The sequence below is a fragment of the Chiloscyllium punctatum genome, chromosome 45 (genome assembly GCF_047496795.1).
Source record: "Chiloscyllium punctatum isolate Juve2018m chromosome 45, sChiPun1.3, whole genome shotgun sequence".
Classification (NCBI taxonomy): Eukaryota; Metazoa; Chordata; class Chondrichthyes; order Orectolobiformes; family Hemiscylliidae; genus Chiloscyllium; species Chiloscyllium punctatum.
Window position 1 is genome coordinate 41,240,000 of NC_092783.1, and position 25,013 is coordinate 41,265,012.

A 25,013-nucleotide genomic window follows, 5' to 3' on the forward strand; every position below is an offset into this window, starting at 1 on the left:
TTAACCATGCTTGGATCCCCTGGCTTGATGGTTATGATGGAATGGGGATATGTCAGGCTCTGGGATTGCAGATTGTATTGGAGTACAAGTATGATGCTGTTGATGGCACATAGCATCTCATGGATGCCCCAATTTTGAGTTGCTAGATCTGTTCAAAATCTATCCCATTTCGCACAGTGGTAGTGCCACTCAACAAGATGGAGGCAGTTGCAATGTGAAATCAGAACTCCATCTTCGCAAGCACTGGGCAGTGATCACTCCTCCAGATACTATCATGGAGAGGTGTATCTATGGCAGACAGATTGGTAAGGATGAGGTCAAGTATGTTTTTCCCTTCTGATAGTTCCTTCACCATCTGCAACAGACCTAGCCTAACAGGTATGCCCTTTAGGACGGCCATCAGTTTGGTTAGTTGCAGCCCTACTGAATCAATTTAGGTGAATGACATGCAAATAGTGAATGTTCTGTGCTTTTGCCACCCTCAGTCCTTTCTTGAAATGGTGCTCAACGTCAAGAAGTGCTGATTTTACAGTGAGGGGTTGCTGTTACGTAGTAATGAACAGAAGGATTCTTTGCCCAAGTTTGACCTAATGGCATGTGACTTCATGGCTCCCAGAGTCAATTTTGAGAATCCCAAGGGCAGTTCCCTCCTGACTGCATACTTTCATGCTGCTAGGTCTGCCTTGCCAGTGGGACATACGAGGGAGGATGGCAGTGATGGTGTTGTCTAGGACATTGTAAGGAATGGTTCTGTGATGTCAGGCTGTTGCTTGACTAATTTGTAAGGCAGATCTCCTAATTTCGGCGCTAGCTTCTACATGTTAGCAAGAAGGATTTTGCAGGCTGAACAGGATTTAGTTTGCCATTGTTGCTTCTGGTGCCTGGGTCAATGCAAGTTAGTCAGTGCATTTGTTTTTCTGAAACATTTTAGCAGTAAAATACAACTGAGTTGGCTAGGCCACTTCACAGGATAGTTCAGATACAACCACATTATTGTGTGGTAGGACCAAGTAATGATGGCAGATTTCCTTCACTAAATTCCAAACTTCTTTTTGAATTTAATATCCACCATTTATGGGAGTGGGATTCAAACCCAAGTCCCCAGAGCATTAACTGGTTCTCCGGATTACTACTGTAGCAACAATACCATTATGCTATCACCTTCCCTATTGCACCTTTCAATCTCTTGTCTCTTATCATTTCAGACTGTTTATTGGTATTTTGTGTCTTTTCAGCAAACGTCACTACTGCTTGTTTTGTGAACAGTTGCCATCAAGTTAAGAGATACGGTATTAAATTTCTTTGACAACTACTACATAAACACAGCCCACTACCTAAAGATTAATGCTGACTGCCCCAAAAAAATGTCATTACAACATGACCACAATCTGATAATGTCTGACAAAACAATTGTAACACTTAGCTCCAGACCAGTTTTCAGAATTTGTCAGCAAGCTGATCACTGATTATATCAACTAAACAAACCATCGTTCCACAATCAGATCCAATTGTCTAGTTCACCAACCAGCTGAACACAGTAGCAAAATACTCAGTGGTTTCCTATAAATATCATTTACACTTCACAATAGTTTTTCCTGCTCAGCTAAGATCTGTGTCCTGGTCAATTACAGAATGCCAGTAACAGAAGCTCTGAGAACAGCACTTGAGAGGAAAGAAGATTAACTTATCTAACAGTCACATCTGAAAAGGAAGAAGCAGAAAACAATGACAAAGGAAAAGATATTCTGTCATCCTAAGTACTATTTGCATCTCATCCAAAAATCACTCTCATTGACCTCTCCTAAAAAAAAACCCACTCTTAACCTCACTGTCCCTGTATAATATCCCCTATATCTGGGCCAGGTAAGGATACCATAAACAATACGGGTGAAGCAGATTTTATTTATGGCGATCTGATTGTTTCATAATTACCATTATTGCTGCTAACTTTTCCAATGAGATTTATTCACAAATTTTAACTTCCTCAGATGCAAAAATGGGATTTGAATGCAAGTTTCCAGATCATTAATCTAGGTCCCTGGAATATTTGACTTGTAAATACTATACTGCCATTCCCCATTACCTCTGTGTTTGCTGACCAAATTGACTCACGTTTCAGTAATGCCTCAATTTTAAAATTCCAATCAAAACCATCCAAAGTCTCATTGTTTCCTAACTTTGTAACTATCTGCAGCCAAGCAACAATTTTTGAAATAACTGCACTCTATTAGTTCTGGCATCTTGAGCATTAGAGCGTTTTAATTGTTTTACAATTGACTGTCGTGCTTAAAAGCTACTCAAGCCTTGAACTTTGGAAATCCCTCCATGTAAACCTACCTATCTGTCCACCCCTCTCTCTATTCTAAAATGCTCCTCAAAATCTAAGCCAAGCTTTTGATTATTTATCCCAATGATCTCCTTGCATGTTTCAGTGTCTTATTTTGTTTGAAACATGTACAATGTGTCACATTGGAATATTTTATTGAATTAAATACATGTTTTTAAAAAATAATTTTGTGGGCAGCAACCTGTCTGGAAGTTCATTCCCATGTTGATGACCCTTTGGCTTGTTAAAGGGCTTTAAAGCCCTTGAACAACCTTGCTATGGAGCTGCTCCTCACTGGGCAAAAATAGCACAATGTAAATGGAGTAAGAAAAGAACAGAAAAGCACACAGGGAGCTAGTCTGAAGCCTGAAGTCAAGTTATGTGAATTTTGGAAACACTTTCACATAACTCGAATAGACCACACGCTTCTTTGCTTAAGAATTGCTTAGCACTGCTTAAGAATAATCTTTCAATAACACAATAGTAATGTTAGACGCTGGTATATCTCTGAATACCATGTGTTGTAGTACTTAGCATTAATAAGTTTTTTTCAAGAAGAGTTATAATGAAGCCTAAACCTGAAGACAGTTCTTGACCATGCCTCCTCTACGACCAGTCTGTCTTGAACTCAAACTCATGGATGTAGGCATTAAACCAAACAACAAAACACTTGTGCAGGATATTTTCCTGATCTCTGTGTTTAAGTGTTTTTTTATTTTGAGCCCATGTTCCAGAGTGCTACAACAATTTTAATTGAAAGAACCTTTTAAGATCATTTTACGGATACATGCTACAAATGCTTCTTCAGCCATGTCTTATAACTTTACTGTTGGCACTGAGAAATAGAGTCATGTCTTTCTTTGTACTGTCTTCAGCATTTGAATGTCTTCTGGGTGGATGCAGTATTTATGGTTCAATTTGATTGAAGTGCTACAAAGCCTGATCATGACCTCTTTGGAAAAAATCCATAAAATAGTTTTTTTTTTATTTTGATTTCTCCATTCTATTATGCAAATATGTTAAGAATCAAGTCTACTACAACATTCCAATTTTATGTCTTACAAATAGTGATAAATTGTTAACTTTTTTATGGTGCTTCTTGAGCTAAGGATGTTGATAAAGATCATAGAATGTTTCTGCTGTTCTGAAAGATATCTTTAACCTATACCTAAACCACTGAACATGTCAAGGAAAGCTGAGTTGACCATATTGAAATAAAAACCAACACAAAATCAAGTCTAAGAATTATATTTGAGATAAAATGTTATGTCTCTCTGTTTAATCTTACAGAACACAGATAAATTTTACAGTGGCTATTGATTTCACAGCTTCTAATGGTAAGTGCTTAAACTTTTGATAACTTTCCACTACTAATTGAGTTTGTATCACTTATGCAGGTGGCAATGTGTTACTGAATTATGGTTTAAATCAAACAGTTGATTGTTTTTCCATGGATAAAGTAGACATCAAGGTACAATAAATATTTTATCATGGTTTAGAAACCCTTCAAAGTAAAATTGAAATCTTTACACAATTTTAATTCATCCATATGTAGTTTATTTATATTTATTGTATAATTACTATGCTGCATTGGAAAAGTGTTTCTACAATTACTGTTAAAGAGGGAGAAAAAATAAAGTCAATGTCAATGGAAAGGACATACAGTGCATTAGACAACATTTACCAGGAATGAGCTTGCTCTCCTAATGCTGATGTTTTACAAAATTAAGTATTGAAAATGTTTAGCAAAAGTTGTTAATAATTATCCACTGACGAGCATGTTTTGTTTGATAAATTGTTGATAGTTTGCTGCAAGTGGCTGGGAAATACCCTTGAGGAAAGTCCAAGCAATGGTCTTTTATTTAAATAGTATAATTGAAACAACCACCCAAGAAGCTTGAGTAAAGATTGTTATTTGATCTTAAATGTGATAGAAATATGTTCTGCTGTTGTAATGATGGAAAGGCTGCTGTTTGTCTTAATGACAATCAACATGTGTTGAAAGTACGGATAATTCCCTTACAATTTATGCCAAGGGAAGATTTGACCCTTTGTGGCCAGGCACACAAAAGATGGGATAAATGCAAATTACTGCGGATGCTGGAATCTGAAACCAAAAGAGAAAATGCTGAAAAATCTCAGCAGGTCTGGCAGCATCTGTAAGGAGAGAAAAGAGCTGACGTTTCGAGTCTAACTGACCCCTTGTCAAAGCTAAAAAAAGGGGAGAAATAGGGAGGTATTTATACTAGGCTGAGAGAAGGTGAGTCATGGATCCAGAAGCAAAGGTAGCAAAGAAAGGTGATAATGATAGTGCATAGAGAGATTATAGGGAGATTAGGAACTGTGAATGACCAAGGCTGAAACCAGTGCTGTGTGACAAAATATGTGGGGGATTGGGGGGAAGGGGTGAAGCAGAGGCAAAATGGAAAACAGGGGAGAAGGGTAGCAAAGGGGGAAGAGGAGAGAAAAAGGTGATGAGAGAGTGGGGAGCGAGAGAAAGAGACAATCAAGAAATAAGAGGTACAGAACAGTGAAAAAAAAAATTTTTTTAAAAGATAAATAAAATAAATGAATTAAATTATCTGAAGTTGTTGAATTCAATGTTGAGACTTGCAGGCTGTAACGTGCATAGTCGGAAGATGAGATGCTGTTCCTCCAGTTTGCGTTACAGAAAAGATGGGTTTTCCTATTGAACTAGGAATGACTAGTGCCCATAAGAAATAAACACCTTCACTCAGGCCCTTTCCATTTAGAGGAGTCTAAGTGTGCTGCTTGGTGATGAACGTTTCTGTCCAACTTTCAGTTTAGAGTCAAGGTTCAGGCATCAAAGCAAATCACCTAAACCTTTGAATCAGGCACAATACACTTGAGTTCCATGCACTCCAGTGACACTCTGGAATATGGGCGATGGTCATTGGGGGATCTGTCCTAATGTGAACATAAGTTGCTATGTTAATGGTATTAATATAAGTCAGTACAATTTCATAGGCATCTTGAAATAACATAGCCAACTGCCTTTTATTAAATGATTTTGTTTTAATAGATTGCTTTTCTTATTATTTGCTTCACCAGGAAATCCATCTCAGTCCACCTCATTACACTATATGAATCCTTACCAGATGAATGCATATGCAATGGCACTGAAAGCAGTGGGGGAAATCATTCAGGACTATGACAGTGATAAGATGTTTCCAGCTTTGGGATTTGGAGCTAAACTGCCTCCCGATGGAAGAGTTTCACATGAGTTTGCTTTGGTAAAATATTTGAATTTTCAGCTTTTATAATGTAAGATCTCATATGAGGAAAGACACTTGAAGTATGGATGGGAACAGGGCAGGTGTACAAAGCTTTAGTATACTGATTAGGGAAATAAAAAAAATGGAGCAGAGCCTGTATCTCATAGATGCTCCACAATTCAATAAGATCTTGGCCAATCTTTTGCATCGATTTCATTTTCATACACTATCCTGCTAACTAATAGAACACAAAGAGTTAGAACCCAATGGATTGCATGGATTGATTAACAGAAAATTCTTGTGTCTTGTGAGTATGTTTTCCTATTATGTATGTTTGGGCACCTTCAGGTCAATGTCCAAACTGCACCTCAATTCAGAGATACACTGAGGATATTTAGGGTTGCCAACACTTGGGTGGATGGATTCCTGAACTTTTGATCACATGGGACTTTATCATAAGATGCTTGTTCATTATTGTATTTACCAATAGCATTCCTGCAGGGACAATGTTTCAGAAGTACTTAATTGGTTGTGAAGTGCTTCAAAGTTAGAGAAAATGTCTCCACTTGTGTGTGTCAGAACTAGAAGCAATTGAAGTGTTTTCACCCAAAATTGGTAAGAATGGGGAGTGCATTAAATCAAGGAGTAGATCAAAAAAGAATATAGAAGCATTTCAATGGAAGCTAGATATGCATATGAAGAGAAAAGAATCAAAAGGTGTGCTGATTGGCTTGGATAAAGCAGAACAAATGCTGCAAAACCAAATTGGTTCAAGTGGCTTGTTTCTGTGTCATAGACTCTATGAAATTATGTGAAAAAATTCTACATAAATGGGAGTTGTTTCTTTAAATGTAACATTTCCATTTTAATTATCATTGCTCATTCTGGGTCTGAAAGAAAAGAAACTGCTCAATTGCAAGGTTTAATTGGGTATTGGGAATTTTTCCACAGGGTGAAAACAAAATCGGAAAATGTTATCACTGATTCATGCTACTTGTTATAAGTTCAGTTGCATGTTCACGATTGACATTGGGAGAAGCCTGAGAGCAAATCAATGTTGTAGACACACAACTGGAGAATATGGACTAAAAATAAATCAATTAACAATAAGGCTGGGGAAAAGCAAATGTTTCCATATCTCAGTTACTGACACAATTCCTGGACATGCAGCCATTATTTTATGTTTACCTGAAGAGAAGTGCCTTTGATAATGTTGTCACATTTGCCAATTAGTATAACAAGATGCTCTTCTTGCAAAATATATTGAGATTAACATTATGCAGTGAACTGACAATCTTAAGATTTCATTAGGGGGATTGTTTTCAATCTGATGTTCATTTTAGCAGCTGATTAACTTTTCTCATTTGATTATGACAAGTTCAAGGGTACTTTTGTTGGAAATCCTTTTAGTTTTTAACTACAGCATTTATGATAGAGATCCAAAATGTTCAGACTCAGTAGTATTGCAAAGTCAAGGATCCTGAGATGCTTTGAAGTTTTATTCACACAACAGGAGTCCAGCCCTTAATCACGGTAAATGCAGGGTTATGGGAAGAAGTTAGGTGCAAACCCGATAGGGTGATGGCCTCTTGCCACACTGCAAGGATTCTGTGCTTCTATAAATTTTACAGTAAAATGCAAAGTAGTAAAGATCAATTATTGATGGTCATACCTCAAAATAGTGCCAAATAATTTCAGTATGTTCAGTGCCTTTCAGTAATAGTCTTTAAATAGATAGTTAATAAAGCCAGGATCTGAAACAAATACGAGTAAAAAAAACTCTGAATTTCACACTAACCTTCAATTGTGTTTTATTTCCTCTTAATATCTTTACAGAATGGCAACCCTGACAATCCATATTGTAATGGTATTGAAGGAATTCTTGAAGCATATCACAGGAGCCTCAAAACAGTGCAGCTTTATGGACCAACAAACTTTGCACCAGTGATTAATCATGTAGCAAGGTAACATCAGCAGCTCTTCAGCGTACCATTTTAACAGTCTTGACTTTTTTCTGATGTACGTGTAAATCAGAAATTTATTTGACTCACCTCGTTTAGAAATTTTGGTACAAGATAATACACAGATTAAAAAGACTTTGTGAATCTGTTGACTTATTGAGCACCATGGGAACTAAATTAACGCTGATTAATGTTTTCCAATAAATCATGTTTTCTATCAAATGTCACAGTCTGAGCGAAAACAGCAGATCATTATGTTGATAAATGTTGTAGTGCTTTGAGTCCTTTAAATAATGCTAATGATGAAAAGAGAAACACATTTCCGTATACCTGCATTCGAACTTATGTATATGTGGAAAAGTCCTGGTATTGTTTAAGTTACAACATCGATATTTACTGACAAATTTCTTAAATGCACTTCCCTTGCAAGAGCTTTTATCACAAATTATGGTCACATTTAATTAGGAACTTAGAATATTAGCAGTTGCCAGTCACATATGTTTTGATGAACCAATTGAATCACTCAAAATATTTACCAATTTTATTTCAAATATTAATATCTGTAATAGATAGTTACAAGGTAAGAATTTAAATAAACTAAACCACACATTTTATAATATTCACAAATGGCCATTCAGTAGTTTTGCATGTGAGTAGATTAGCAAGTGGAAATGTGGGTGAGATTAGAATTTGGTAATCCTACAAAGTCAAGGACATTGAGTGTCACATTCCACTGGGTCTTTCCCTCATAGAGCTGCGAGATTTTGTAGCTGTTTACTTACATCTGAAAAAGCCCTAATTCTGGTATTCTTTTCACCAGAACTATACTCCTGACTAAGGAGGTTCTCATGAATCTGTTCTAGGTGAACTTCTTTTCTCCATTCACATGTTAAGACTCACTATCAGCACTCATGGTCAACTGGACCGCAGTTCCATTGCTGGAGGATGAACACCATTATCATAGATTCTGGAATCTCATCTTCAAATGCTCTCCATCCAAGACTTCCTTTCCCAGTGATGTTAGACTCGAGAGTAAAGGATTAATTATACATTTGCTCCAAAGGTTTGGGGAGGTGTGAGAAGTGTTGCATCATAGTGAGATCAGATCATTGTTAGATCGGAGCAGGGTCAATAAAGCTGCAGCAGCATGTCCTCTTTCATAATTCCTTCTAACGGTTTTATGTAGCCTGCTAATGATCACTCACAAAAGTTTAGACATTGCATTTCTTTAGAGGCAGCTGCCCACTGCCATCCCACTGACTCCCATAGCTACCTTCGCTACAGCTTGTCACACCCTACGTCCTGCAAGGACTCCATCCTGTTTTCCCAGTTGCTTCACCCTGTTTTCCCAGTTCCTTCACCTACATCACATCTGTATGGATGATGTCACCTTCCAAAACAGCGGTACTGACATGGCTTACTTCTTCCATGACCATGGTTTCCCGCACACTGTGGTCGAGCGAATCTCAACTGCATCTGACCTATCACCCAGCCTTGCCCCTTTCCATCAATCATAACAGTGTGATCAGGTTCTCTTTTTCTCAGTTTTCATCCCACCAGTCTGTACATTCAAAGAATCATTTTCCTCCATTTCAGACAACTATAGCAGAAAACCATGTAAAAACACATCTTCCCCTCACTCTCTCATTTTCATTTTGCAGGGATTGCTCCCTCCAGGACACTCTAGTCCATTCCACAACTACCAATACCAGAACTCATCCTCTCCACGCATCTTTCTATGTAACCGCAGAAGATGCAATACCCTTCATTTCCTCCCCGCGCACTATCCAATGGTCGAAACAGTCTTTCCAGGTGAAGCAGCATTTCACCTGTATCTCCTCCAATCTTCTGTATTGTATTCGCTGTACCCAATGTGGCCTACTCTACATTGCAGAAACCAAACGCAGACTGGGAGACCACTTGCGGAACCGCCCCCCCCCCCCCCCCCATCTGTACGCAAGCATGCCCTGACCTTTCTGTAGCTAGTCATTTTAGCACAGTGTCCTGGTTGAATGCCTACATGTCTGTCCTCGGCATGTTGCAGTTTTCCAGTGAATCACAACGCAAACTGGAGGAACAACACCTCATCTTCAGAGTAGCCTTCTGGACTTAATATTGAGTTCAACACCTTCAAAATATGAACCAACTCCCATTTATTCCATTTCTTTTAGCTTGTCACATTCTGTTATCATGTCCTCTCTCTCCCCTTGCCTGTTCCAGTAAGACTGTCTGTCCTTTCAGGTCTGGCAGGTAGACTCACCACTATGCTGCCATTCTCACAATATGATCACTTTATCTGAAGTATCAATATTATTTCTCCATGATCACCCTACACCCACTACCCTCACTCACCATCCCCCCCCCCCCCCCCCCCCCAACACTCCGCTACAGCGTAAATGCTGTCCCTTCCACACTTCAGCTCTGGTGAAGAGTCATCTAAATGTTAGCTTGCTGTCTCTCCATGGATGCTGTCTGCGATCTCTAGCATTTTCTTTTTTCAGTTCCACACAAGATTTCCTTCAAATGCTTTTGGAACTTTAGAAACAATGCTATTGGATCCTGAGATCAATCGCATCATCAACACTGCCAATTCCTTGGACTAATATCCTTATTCTTGCACAGTTCTGATTCATTTGGCAATGCCATTGGCAATTTGCTAGTTACGTCAACATTTTCTATTTTAAACTCGGGTATTTTCGAACAAATGGTTAAAAATTCCAAAATGTTTGCTCCCCTTTTATAAAATAATCACTGAAAGAAGGTCACAATCAATCCAAATGGCATAGCCTATATTAAGATTGTAACATCACCATTACAAATCACCAATTCAAGGTTTAAATATGAAGAAAGAGTACACACAAAAGATAAACATTGAAACGTATGGTGATGAGTTAGCCTATTGTGCTGATTGACTGAAGTAGTACACTGTATGAATGATCCAATAAGTACAGGTATACAAAATCAAACTGTAAGATTGGAAATGTCTCATTTGTACAGTAGAGAATATTTTTCTGAGATTGGTTTGAGGTATGTTATTGATTTAATATATTGAGGATTCTGCTTTTCATCAGTTTAATAGCTGATTTAGACATGGTCACTATATAATGGGAAACTATTCTATATGTTATCTTTCAAATCCAGTACTAAAGTAAAATCATCTTCAAAACTTAAAAAAACAAACTGAAATTTGTGTGTAGCTGGACTACAGAAATATTAATCTCAGTAGTTTAGTTAAATAAAGTATGCACAAATTCTCAAAAAATTTCAATTAAATCTAAATTGTGCCAACTGTAACTTGATATTTTCAGTTTTGAATCATAATTGACCTACTAAATGGAGTTTGCTAACCAGCCAATTAAATTCTACTTTTGTTGCAGTAACTATACATACCCTATTTCACCACTTAGAGAATAAAGAAATGGAAAAATCCAACTTTAGCACAATTCAAGTTGGGTATTACCCAATTGGTTAAATTCCCAATTTTTTCCCAGCTTTACTGTAATAGGGCTGTCTACATTTTCCTTTAGCTCTGTCAAACTTGGAGATAGTTATCCTTCACTTCAAGCATTTTTGTCTGTCATAGGTGTTTCAGTGAATTCACTGTCATTTAGACAGCGTTACAATTAAGACTGGTTCATTGATTCGTCAAATTTTGTGTAATACTTAGCAGTCTACTAGGTCTTACTCCATTATGGCCATTAATAGGCATCTGTAGGCTGTTCCTATGGAACAAAAAAGTAATTTGCTAAATAAAAGTCTTTAGACATGGATCCCAAAGCACTGTTGTGATCAATCTTGCAATTGGTAGTCTGGACAAGTATTCATTTGATGTGTTTACAGTCCCTTATTTTAAGAGGATATTAGAGGGGCTTCTGATGAACAAAAGTCTTCTGAATTGATCTCCTGATTGACATCTATATCAAAGTTGATGTAACCTTCTAAAGTACAATTGCATAAAACTAGCTGTTTGATTAATGAGAACGGCAACACTATATTTCCTTGCAGTCCATTTTTGATTAACTGGCTTAAGGCTAGAAGCTTCCAGTGGTCAGTTTTCTAAGAGCTGACAGTTTCCCACATAGTCATAAAAAGATGGCCTGTGTTGAGCAGACATTTTATGGGTTGAGAGTAAGGTTACAATGCCCCTCGAAGTCTGAGTTCAAAACATGTTTTCTCTAGGGACTTCAAATGGCAGTGACACTGGAACAGCAAAATAAAAGGTTAGCATTTCTTAGATCTTTTTAAACAAATTACAAATCTTATTAATATCAGAAGGTAGTGCACTATAAAGTATATATCGATACAAATTGCGATTTGTCATTTTTGACTTCATGGAGCCTCAAACAAGTAGTGTAACTGTGGTTCCCAATAATATAACTGATTCTGCATTTAATTTAGTATAATTCCACACATTCTTAAGTGTTTGGGAGTAGCAAAGAGGTTAGAGGGAAAACAGGGGATACCACATTACCAAGCTCCAACATGTGCCATCAAATGTGCCAAACAATCTCATTGCCAGAAGCAATATAATTCCAGCTCACATTTTGCGTGTTTCTCTAATGAACAGTGTTTTAAATCAGAGAAAATAAAGCCTTCATGGTATTCCAAAGCAAAATACAGTTTAAAAAAAGTTAATTTCCAGATGTTTTGTCACCCTACTAGTTAGCATCTTCAATGGGCCTCCAGGCAAATCAGTATTGATAATTCCTGATTTCTATTTATATGTTTGGGTTTCTTTGGGTTGGTCATATAATTTCATGTGGTGACATCATTTCCTGTGGTGATGTCATTTCCTGTGCTTTTTCTCAGGGGTTGGTAGATGGGGTCTAACTCGATGTGTTAGTTGATAGAGTTTGAATGCCATGCTTCTAGGGATTCTCGTGCGTGTCTCTGTTTGGCTTGTCCTAGGATGGATGTGTTGTCCCACTCGAAGTAGTGTCCTTCGTTATCTGTATGTAAGGATACTAGTGAGAGAGGGTCATGTCGTTTTGTGGCTAGTTGATGTTCATGTATCCAGCTGGCTAGTTTTCTGCCTGCATGTAGCATCCAGAACCTCAACCCGAGCTACAAATCTTTTCAAAACTTGCTAACAGTTTAAAAAAACCTTACAGCACGAAGTATTTATCTTTTATGCATAATCATAATAGTAACTTGTAATGCTGCAAAATCAAAGATTGAAGAATTTTAAGGGTTAAAGATTCCTTTGTCTCAGGAGCTTGGTATTCAAGGCTACTGCTCAAAGTTACCATTGTCATTACACAAAAGATGTAACAATGAGAATAGTTAACAAAGTTTTCCAAACAAAATCTTTGAAGTCAAAAATTACTGGAAATGCTCAGCAGGTCTGGCAGCATCGGTGGAGAGAAATCAGAGTTAATATTTCAGGTGAAGTGACCCTTCCTCAGAACCGTTCTGAGGAAGGGTCACTCGACCCGAAATGTTAACTCTGCTTTCTCTCCACCGATGTTGCCAGACCTGCTGAGCTCTTCCAGTAATTTCTATTTTTGTCATTGATTTACAGCCTCTGCATTTCTTTCAGTTTCTAACATGATAGAAGTCTTGGGAGGCAGAAACATAATTTGTTTTCATTAAATTGATACAGGTGCTATATTATTTTGAAACTTCATTCCATCCCGAATGCAAATTAACATGAATTGTGTCCAGGAGCATGCATTTACAAAGAGAAACTGACTATTGCAAGCTGATACCTGAAAGAAATACCAACTAAGTAATTTACATGCATATTAATAAATGTTCTCATGTTTAGATATGGCATGCACAAATATACTGGGATCTGAGACACAGAACTTGTTATAAGCATTAAATGACAATAGCGTTAAATATCCTGTTATCTTTAACAATCTCAAATAAGTAACCTTTTTAAAAACTTCGGTCATGAAATTACTTTTGACTTTTAAGGCAACTTTTGATACACTTAAATTGGTCCCTGCTTATGTCACAGATATTTTATGTTGCAAGTCTGAAATTTCTGATGAGAGATCTTCTGCAGTAAACACAGACAGAGTATGATCACAATGACAGCATCTATTGGTCTGTAACCAGTCTAAGCTATTATTCCTGATTTGATGTGTCTGTGTGGTCTCTAGAGAGAATGCCTATGCATACCAATAGATCCATTTTCAATATTATCATATTGGGCATTAAAGAAAAAAATTGAATTATTCTCAAATCCCGAATCTCAGCCAGTCATTCATATCTGGGAGTGGTTTAAAAAGTAACGATTATGAACTCTCAATAGAATACCTCTCCAAACTGGTCCACTACCAAGTTGGTTTCTTCAGATGTAATTATGTTTTGTACAGAAGCTGCAAGGTTTTGCCAAAGCATCTTAGCAGCAGATTAATCTTATAACAAAACATTAATATTAACATACCTCAGAAAAATTCTGGACATATCTTTTGGCATTGTTATTATTGGATAGTTGGATAAAATCAAAAATGTTAATTTCAGATCAATTGATGTATTGCAACGGCTAAAACAATCCCTTTCTAGTATTTCTACAGTTACCATCACTACTACCTCCAACAATCTCGAATATATCCCTTTTTAGCAATATTTTGAACTTTTGTTTTATTTATTAATGTTGTAAGGTGCATAAGTAATCTGTCTAGATTTCTTTTTTTCTGTTGAAAACATCAGACTGCTTGACATATCTTTCAGTCTGAAGTGGTGACTAATTTGCATGCAAAGTTATGCAAATTGTTTTCTGTATTTTGTCTGGGCAAAATGTTTTAACATTCTCTCAATCTCAAAAGCATGGGAATTCTTGGTCCAGCTTAACAAGGAATTGATTACAGCAAATTTTCCTGTCTCTGTGGTCAATGGAATCAGCATGATGCTGCAGGCAATTTGGCCTTTTGCCCACTTCTTACTTTGCCTTTGCTGTGATTTTTTTCATAAAACAGTAATACCGCCATTACAAATGTTAAACCTGCATTATATATTTCCTTGAATTAGTATCTTGTTGCTCCTATACAATTTGACCAATATCTCGGTATATTGCAATACGCTGTCTGGACAGTAACAATAGGACACTACGATACTAATCCTCCCATTGCCAATATATACATTTCTCCTATATTTTAAAAGGGATACTGAAAAACAGTGTGGTATGACAGATCCTTACTTTTATTCTTTGTGTTGGGCATCAGGAGCAAGGCACAGTATTTGTTGCCTGACCCTAAAGATCCCTTGAGGGTGGGTGAGCCAACACCTTTTTTAAATTGCTGCAGTTCAAGTGTAGCAACAGTGCTGTAAGGAAAGGAGCCCCAGGATATTGATCACGTGACAGTAAAGATAAGATTCCATACAGTATGGAAACAGGCCCTTCGGCCCAACAAGTCCACATCAACCCTCCAAAGAGTAATCCATCCAGACCCATTATCTACCCTGACTAATGCACCTAACACTACGGGCAATTAAGCATGAACAACTTACCTGACCTGCACATCTTTGAATTGTGGGGGGAAACTGGAGCACCCAGAAGAAGCCCACGCAGACACAGGGAGAAAGTGCAAACTCCGCACTGATAGTCTCCAGAGGCTGGAATTGAACCCAGGTCCTTAGCGCTGTGAGGTAGCAGTGCTAACCGCTGAGCCACCATGCATGTAGAACTGAAGGGATTGCATACACTGTATTCATTCAGTTATGAGCAGCATACCCCCCACTCCCTCCCCACCTCTTCCACGCACGCCAGTGGCATGGGCATCTCTCCTCCATGATGGGGAATGCCCTCAGGTACTGCTGCCAACTCCTTCACCTCTTCGTCATCCAGAGAATGCGCTGACATGGTCTGGTCATCTTGGTCCTTGGCCTTGTTGGTTTTCTCAGTCAGTACCTCCTTCCCCTGCTTACTCGGTTGAGTCATTCTCCACCACCTCATCAGTGTCGGTGATGTTAAATTAAGAAAGTAACCTAAATCCTAACCTTTTCTTATTTCAAAAATAAATGTGAGGTCATAGGGTCATAGAAATGTACAGCATGGAAACAGACCCTTCAGTCCAACTTGTCCATGCCGACCAGATATCCCAACCCAATCTAGTCCCACCTGCCAGCACCCGGCCCATATCCCTCCAAACCCTTCCTATTCATATACCCATCCAAATGCCTTTTAAATGGTGCAATTGTGCCAGCCTCCACCACTTCCTCTGGAAGATCATTTCATACATGAACTACCCTCTGCTTGAAAAAGTTGCCCCTTAGGTCTCTTTTATATCTTTCCCCTCTAACCCTAAACCTATGCCCTCTAGTTCTGGATTCCCCCACCCCAGGGAAAAGACTTTGTCTGTTTATCCTATCCATGCCCCTCATGATTTTATAAATCTCTATAAGGTCACCCCTCAGCCACTGTTTAAGAATTTTCAAAGACACTGTCTAGATTTGATTCTTTTAAAACTCTGTCAACAAGTTTTTGAGACTATCCAAGAAGAATTGGATGCATGTTTCAACTTGCCTTTCATCTAACTATGCTTTGTCAAGGAAAAGTCATTTTTCAAAGGAACGATTTCCTTCAAAGTAATCCTGTGAAAGTCGAAATGATTTGTTCAATCGTCTAGGATAGGAACCTGCGACCAAGATTCACACCTACTCGATAGATCAGCAAATCAATGCACTTACTCACTGTATCAACTGTTAATATTCTTAATCAGCTATTGGTCAAGAATTAGATAGTCGTAATGTCATAAAGTAACAACTTTATTAAGTGGTTCAGAATTATTTTTCAGCAAGCCTTTGTTGCAGTCCAAATAGACAACTAGAGAATTTTGACACACATAATTCCTTACACTTCACTAATAAATACAATTCAATGTTCTTCATCCCTTCATTCTAGATCTATATGAATCCATTTTTATGCAACTGCAATGTGTAGACATTGTGACCTGTTTGGTTGTTGCAATCTATCTTAACTACCTTGAACATGCCTCTATAGTGTTGATGTGGTCTTCCTTCACTGGTCTCATACTACACTGGCCTTTTCTGAACCTCTCAGCTGCACAAACATCCCAACTCAAGAGTGTCCCTGCACATTTTCCACTGCAGCGTTCCTCCATGCCACTCCTCAAAAGTTATTATTCTTCTCTTGGCTTTCTACCACCTCATAATGACATTAGAAAGGGATGTAAACCCATTATAGACTCTTCAGCGTTCTTCCTCTCTCCCTCTTTATCGCTACACTCCCAACAGCACCCCTTTTTTTTGCACAATGTATATACCCTTCCAGCATTGCAATTCTCTCTTCTCTGCATTCTCTTCAACTGTTCCCTTTAGTTTAGTTTCTGGACCTAGTTTTTCCATGTTCTGCAGTACTTGGTTGTATTTGCTTTCTTTGTTGTCCTCTCCACAGGCTGGAGAAAGCTGAGTTCTGTCTTTTTATTCTCCTCCTGCTTCCCACAAAAACACACAAAACAATTCTGTTTTTTTTTTCCCTGCTCCGCTAATGAGACATCAATATCTGTCACCCCCAGTATTCCTCCATTTTCCCTTTCAGAAACATGTTGGAACATTCACTGTCAATCTTACTTGATTGTATTTTATGTTGTACTCTGTAAGAAGTCAGTAGCTTGTATTGAACAATCTGTCTTAGTCTGACTCATGTGCAGTATGCTATTTTTACTCAAATTCCTTGCAGGGTCTCCACTATTTCTGTTTTCTTTTCTTTCCACTTAATTCTCTTTATTCTTCTACTTTTAATACATCTTGTTTTGACAACCTCAGACTTGTACAGAAAAAACGATGGAATTGGACATTGGAAATCTAAAACATAAACAAAAATATTGAAATCTTCATGAATTTGACTCTTAAAGCAATTGCAAACCAATGGCCTATTTGCTTCTATCAGTCATTATTCTGTCCTTATGTTGCTTATTGCAAATACCTCTGTGCTTCAGAACATCCTCATGTTTTGCAGTATTTCTCCCTGTCAATCTTGCAATGTGTCTGTTCTCGGTTCTTTCAATTACCCGACCAAATGTGGGTTTACAACTTCTGCTGTCAAATTGAGAATCAAAACATGTAAATGAAAACTATAGATATTCTGTCCTCCCTTGTGAATTAAAACTAATTCCTTTCCAATGATGAACATAAACTAATTTTTTTTTAACAAGGAAATTCCCCTCTTCCCATCACCTTACTTACCATTGTGAAAGTACTAGACCATAAACATTAGGAAGCATTGGACAGGAGATAGGCACATTTGGATGATGGGCGTAGTTATTAGAGTACCTTCAGTCCAACTCGTCCATGCCAACCAGATATCATAAATTAATCTAGTCCCATTTGCCAGCACTTGGTCCATGTTCCTCTAAACCCTTCGTATTCATATACCCACCCAGATGCCTTTTAAATGTTGCAATTGTACCAGCCTCTGCCACTTCCTCTGGCAGCTCATTCCATACACACCACCCTTTGCGTGAAAAAGTTGCCCTAAGGTCCCTTTTAAATCTTTCCCCTCTCACGCTAAACCTACGCCGTCTAGGTTTGGACTCCCCCACCTCAGGGAAAAGACCTCATCTATTTATCCTATATATGCCCCTCATGATTTTATAAACCACTATATGGTCACCCCGCAGCCTCTGATGCTCCAGGGAAAACAACCCCAGCCTGGTCAGCCTCTCCCTATAGATCATATCTTCCAATTGGTGAGGAACGTGGATGCAAATTGGACAAGTGAGGAATTTCCTAAATATGGGATTCTTCTTTAAAAATGTGATGCAGCATTTCTTTTTAGACGTGAATTCCTTTTAAACCATTTGCAGCAGTGAAAGCACTGTGTATAATGTCAAGTTGTGAGGGACTCATTGCATATTGCTTAATTCAGGATCTCACCTTTTGAGGTCCAACAGAATGAGTCATCTGTCTGAAGTGCACACTTATTTTGTGTGGAGACAAATGGTGTATTTTACTTGGTGCTTTTTTTTGCCCCATGCAGTGGTCAGTATCCTGCATTATGCAATCTGTCCAAAGTTGTCAGACATTTAATTCTTTTAACCAGCACTGTATTCTAATTAGTGCTGTCATTTTCTAATACCCACTTTGTCTGGTTTCTACAGATATGCAACAGCAGTACAAGATGGCTCACAGTACTTTGTTCTGCTCGTTATAACAGATGGAGTTATCTCAGACATGGCACAGACTAAAGAAGCTATTGTTAATGTAAGTCCTAGTTTATTCCTGTTAATCCAGCAGATCATATTCAGTGTGAATTGAATTCTAGTCAAAGTCATTCCTGAAAACATTTGACATTTGATTGTACCTACATCCAAAAATGTAATCAAATACAAGATCATATAAAGGATTATTTTATTATTTACTGGAAATAAGTCGATACTAAATAAGATTTTATGTAACACAATGCTGAATATGTTTTGAAATATGGAATTATCTCTTTGACTAAAAGGTAACACAATGTTTATCATTCTATAATCTAAATTTCTCAATACAATACTCAAATTATTGTAATTTGGCTGTAATATCTGATTATTGTGTTGCTTTAAATATTTTGATCATACTGGATTAAAACCAGTTGTGATGCTGGCACACCATGCAGGGTAGCACCCACATCCTCCTCAGTAACTTCTTAACCATGGGATGGTGTACTGTGAATTACTAGAGAGGACTATTGGGCAGGGCACAACTGGTATTCATTCCATGCATATTTGTGCCATCAGCACCATCTAGTTGTCCATGCTACAGAGTGCTAAAACTATTCGGTTCAAGCTAAAGTGTTGGTCATGCATCCCCTACAAGTGTTGCTGCACACAACCTCCATGAGGTTGGCCAGTTTCTTAAAGGAGGAGCTCACTCTTTCAAGGTAGTGCACATGATCTCACACTGCCTCCAAGAGTTCCGCTTTTTGAAAGCAACATGTCTTATTTTGAGGAGTGAACTAGAGGACATGCTGTTGTAGTCCTAGTACTAGTAATGATCAAGGGCTAATTAATAACACTATTTTTAGATTAGATTAGATTACTTACAGTGTGGAAACAGGCCCTTCAGTCCAACAAGTCCACACCGACCCGCTGAAGCGCAACCCACCCAGACACATTCCCTGCATTTACCCCTTCACCTAACACTATGGACAATTTAGCATGGCAATTCACCTACCCTGCACATTTTTGGATTGTGGGAGGAAACCGGAGCACCTGGAGGAGACCCACGCAGACAAGGGGAGAAACTGACTATTGTAACAAGAACTTCGAGAAATGATTGAATTTTACATAATGTTTGAAAGTGAGGTAGTTAAGTCTGAAGCAAGGGTGTTAAATTTGAATAAGGGAAATTATGAAGTCGTGAGGCACAAATTACCTGAGATGATTTGGGCAAATACATGAAAAGGCATGACTGTAACTAGGCAATGAACAACTTTAAATAACTATTACATAAATTATGGCCACTATACATTCCTTCAAGCTACAAAAGTCAACTGTGGCAAACAAAGGGAGTTCAGAACTGTACAGATTTTTAAAAGGGCCTGCAAGGATCCTAGAAATAGCAATAGATTAGCAGGTTTTAAGCCTATAGTAAAGACGACAAAGAAACGAGTAAGTAAAGGAAGGGTAAAATCTGAATACAATTTCACACAGGACATAAAAATGGACTGTAAAAACTTCTATGTTTTACTGAAATGAATTTGTGTTCATTGCAGAGTGGGGGAACCTTATGGGCAATAAAGAAATGACAGAGAAACTAAATGATTACTTTATGTTTACTTTCACCGAAAAAGGTACAAGAAATCTCCCAAACTAGAGAGCCTAGTAGCTAGGAAGAATGAGGAGTTAAAGGAAATTCAAATTTATGAGAGGTTTGTGCTAGAGAAAGATGATATATCCCCACGACCTGATATTCTTCATCCTAGTTGGAAAGGAGGTGATTTGGAGTTGGTTGATGAACTGGTGATTATGTTCAAATATTCTATCAATTCTGGAATGATTCCTGCACATTGGAAGGTAACAAATGTCATCCAATATTTTAACTGAATTGAGTTGAATGAGCTTCATTGTCACATGTACTGAAATGGGTACAGTGTAAAGTTTATAACTTGCCACTTACAGTGCCCCTTTAGGTGAAAGGTACCTCGGTATAATTTTTATTTACAGATTAGAGAAATGAAGAGGAAACAAGTAACATTCCAGCTGTATGCACTAAATCATAGTTCAGAAAAATAGGAAGCAAAGTTAAACAGTCAAGCATAATCTCTCTCCAAAGGTTCTCCACAACAAACCAGCACAGGAGGCCTCCACATGGACTTACTACTGGCTGCTGCCACATCCTGCACTGGGCCTCTGGTCATTGGCATACCTGTTCTGGTCACTGGCATCCCCACTTCAGATGCTGATCTCCTTTTTCCAGCCACTGGGTGCCTTTCGGAGACTGAGGCCGGGTGTCTCAGGCTGAGAGAAGGGAGGAGAGAGGGAGAAGAAAAGAAAAAAAAAGGGGTGGAGCAGAGGAGCTCTGGCTGGAGCCATCTTATTGCAGCTTAGGCAGAAACCTAGAGATAAAACGGGGAACTACACACCTGTTCACCTTATATCAGAAGTAGGGAAAATGCTAGAATCTAATGTTCGGGTTGTAACAAATAACATTTAGATATTAATTATCTAATTGGACATAGTCAGCATGGATTTGTGAATGGGAAGTCATGTTTGATGAGCTTGTTGGAGTTTTGAGGAGGTGTTAAACATAAACTTGATAAAAGAAGAGCAAATGGATAGAGTATTCATTTTATTTTAATCAACCTGTTTGGCCATAAGACCATAAGAAATAGGAGTGGAAGTAAAGCCAATAGGCCCATCCAGTCCACTCTGACATTCAATAGTGGCTGATGGGCAATTCAACAGCACTTACCCATACTTTCCCTAGATCCCTTAATTCCTTGTGAGTTTGAGAACTTATTAATCTCTGCCTTGAAGATATTTAATGTCCCAGCCTCCACTACACTCTGTGGCAATGAATTCCACAAGCCCATCACTGTGTGGCTGAAGAAATGTCTCCTCATTTCTGTTCTAAATTGATCCCCTCTAATTCTAAGGCTGTGCCCATGAGTCCTAGTATTCCCGCCTGACGGAAACAATTTCCCAGCGTCCACCCTTTCTAAGCCATGCATTATCTTGTAAGTTTCTACTAGATCTCCCAACAACCTTCTAAACTCAATTGAATACAATCCCCGGATCCTCAGCGGTTCATCGTATGTTAGGCCTACCATTCCAGGGATCATCCGTGTGAATCTCCGCTGGACACGCTCCAGTGCGAGTATGTCCGTCTTGAGGACTGGGGCCCAAAACTGGACACGGTATTCTAAATAGGGCCTAACCAGAGATTTATAAAGTCTCGTTAGCACATCACTGCTTTTACATTCCAACCCTCTTGAGATAAATGACAACATTACACTTGCTTTCTTAACCACTGACTCAACCTGCAAGCCAACCTTTAGAAAATCCTGTACTAGCACTCCCAGATCCCTTTGTACTTTTGCTTTGTGAATTTTCTCACTGTTTATAAAATAGTCCATGCCTGTGTTTTTTTTTTCAAAGTGCAAGACCTCGCATTTGCTCACATTGAATTCCATTAGCCATTTCTTGGACCATTCTCCTAAACTGTCTAAAACTTTCTGTAGCGTCCCCTACCTCCTCAGAACTACCTGTCTGTCCACCTAGCTTCATACCATTGACAAACTTTGCCAGAATGCCCCCCCCCCCCCCCCCCCACCGTCTCTTCATCCACATAATTTATATATAAAGTGAACAGCTGCAGCACCAACACTGAACCCTGCGGGACACCACTTGTCACCAGCTGCCATTCCAAAAGAGAATCTTCTATCCCAACTTTCTGGCTTCTGTCTGACAGCCAATCCCTAATCCATGCCAATAGATCATCTCGAACATGATGGGCCCTCACCTTACTCAACAGCCTCCCATGAGGCACCTCATTAAAGGCTATATTATTTTTAATTCGATTCCTTACAGTGTGTAAACAGGCCCTTTGGCCCATCAAGTCCACACCTACCCTCTGTAGAGTAATTCACCCAGACCCATTTCCCTCTGACTAATGCACATAACATTATGGGCAATTTAGCATGGCAGTTCACCTGCCCTGCACATCTCTGGACTGTGGGAGGAAACCAGAGCATCCAGAGGAAACCCACACACAGGGAGAACATGCAAACTCCATGCAGTCACCCAGGGCTGGAATTGAACCCGGGTCCCTGGCACTGTGAGGCTGCAGTGCTAACCACTGAGCCACTGTGCCAACCCACGACACATTATTACACATCTGAGATAAGTGGGATTTGATCCCAAGCCTGGCTCAGGAAAACAACCATGTGTGTAAGATGTGGAGGTGCTGGTGTTGAATTGGGGTGGACAAAGTTAAAAATGACACAACACCAGGTTACAGTCCAACAGGTTTATTTGATGGCACCAGTTTTTGGACCACTGCTCCTTTGTCAGATAGCTAGTGGGGTAGTATCATAGGACACAGAATTTTAGTAAATATAGTAAATTTACGATAAATTCAGTGCCTTGTGATCCTGCCCCACCAGCTACCTGATGAAGGAGCAGTGCTCCAAAAGTTTTTACTTCCAAATAAATCTGTTGGACTATAACCTGGTGCTGTGTGATTTTTAACTTTGTGTCTAGGAGCCCTGCTCAATGGATGTAAAATAATTCCGCTTTCAAAAGGTTTTTGATGAAATCATCACAGGAGGTTGGTCAGAAAAATTAAAGCATGTGGAATTTGAGGTGATATACACCAGTAAATTATACATACAGCTTATAAAACTTGAAGACTTTGTATTTGATGTCAACTCTTAGATACCAACTACAAATAAGAGTCAATACTTAGCATCTAGAGCTTGGGATATTAAAATGGCCTTTCAAAATTGAACAATTGGTATTATTAATTAATAATGCGATATAATTTCAATGCGTAATTTATTCCTTGCTATTCAGAGTAGCATTAGCTTTGTTGGTCACTGGGATAGCTTAAGTAGACATCAAATTGTTTGACAAGTGCAGAAAGGAGTTTTAAAGCTAATGAGCCCTGATTGGCAAATTTTAGAACCCAAAATCTAGGTCAGACTCATCTCGAAGAAATGGATGTTAACATTTCCAGACATTAAAAATTGCATAATGTGACATTGCATTCTGATTTCTAAAATTGGAACGTATCCACAGAATTGCCAATCCAATTTCAACCGAGCTCATCTTCAACTGTAAGGGTTTTCTCTCCTGCTGTCACCACTTACCAAGTCATTCAATAAGGCATCAAAAAGAGCTCAGAAAAAGAGGTGGTCAGCTCTAACTCAGATATCACAGCAGTAGAACTAGAATCTGGCCTTTACTAAATGCCTGCTAATTTGCCCATGAAAGCTTTCACCGTCTCTTGAGAAAAAAACCTAATTAACCTTTACTTAAAGCCAATTTTCATTAAAAATACTAAGTGCCTGCAAAATTGATTTTATACTTTAAGAACTAGGTTCAGATGGAGAGAATAAAATCCACAAGACAAGGCAACACTAGCGTCCAGTATGGAATGGATTTATATTTGATCTAAAATTTGGCCAAGGCTTCAGTTGAGGAAGAAATAATTGAAAATCAGTCTCTGTGATCACAGATTGACTTGAGGGGCATTCTGAGGCAGTCCAGCCATTTTGCTTTCTGAAGTCTGAGAACAGTGACTTCTACTATGAGCCAAGTGTCATTCTATCATGCTTATTTACTTCCCACAGAGATCCAAAACATGCAAATACCTTTTGAGTGTTCTGTCCATCAAGGTTTGTTCAGAGTGTTGGAATGCCATGCTGCAAAACCAATTCTGCAGTCAGCTGTTCGCCGTGTTGCCTCTGCATCTATGCAAATGAGGTCTACCTGCAATATTTAATTCAAAACTCCAGCAACATGATATGAGACTGGGTAATATCCTGAATGCCCTGATCACCACTGTTGAGGATCTTTGGAATCTATACAGTTTTTCTTCCAGCATCCAAAACTGTTCTTCTGCAAACACACATTTTCAAAGGTTATCTTTGCTACAATTCATAGTTGGCTGAATGTGAAGCCTTACTCCATTAAATTCTCTGGTATGCAAACCCATTGCATATTAATTTCTTTGTTTCTGTTATATTCTTATTTGGCCTTGAATTGAGCAGCTGATTATCTGTCTTTTTCGCTCCAAACCACCTCCTTCTGTCTCCAGAAAATACTCCCTTCCTATTCCTGCATCAGCTTATCAGCTGCTGAACCTCTCATCTATGATTTTGTTACCTCTGGACTTGATGAATCAAATGCTGCCTTGGCTCGTATACTATCTTTCATCCTCATAAATTTGAGCTCATCCAAAACTGCTATCTGCATAATAACTTGTATGGTCATCCATAATTTCTGTTCTTGCTGATTTCCAGTGGCTCCTCAGCCAGAAATTCCATGAATGAATGATTCTCAATCTTTTGTTCAAATTCATATGTGGTTTCATCCT

At 38.6% G+C, this 25,013-nt stretch overlaps 1 protein-coding gene across 5 annotated transcripts in view; it reads left to right on the forward strand.

Annotated features, from left to right (window-relative positions):
- The window catches only part of LOC140467305 (copine-8-like), a 594,693-nt gene that overhangs the window by 501,250 nt on the left and 68,430 nt on the right, over window positions 1-25,013 (forward strand). For all 5 annotated transcript variants that reach the window (XM_072563573.1, XM_072563576.1, XM_072563574.1 and 2 more), the window contains 4 exons: window positions 3,617-3,663; window positions 5,399-5,580; window positions 7,399-7,526; window positions 18,593-18,695. In XM_072563573.1, coding sequence (XP_072419674.1) covers window positions 3,617-3,663; window positions 5,399-5,580; window positions 7,399-7,526; window positions 18,593-18,695 — 460 coding nt within the window. The remainder of the gene's footprint in view (window positions 1-3,616; window positions 3,664-5,398; window positions 5,581-7,398; window positions 7,527-18,592; window positions 18,696-25,013) is intronic.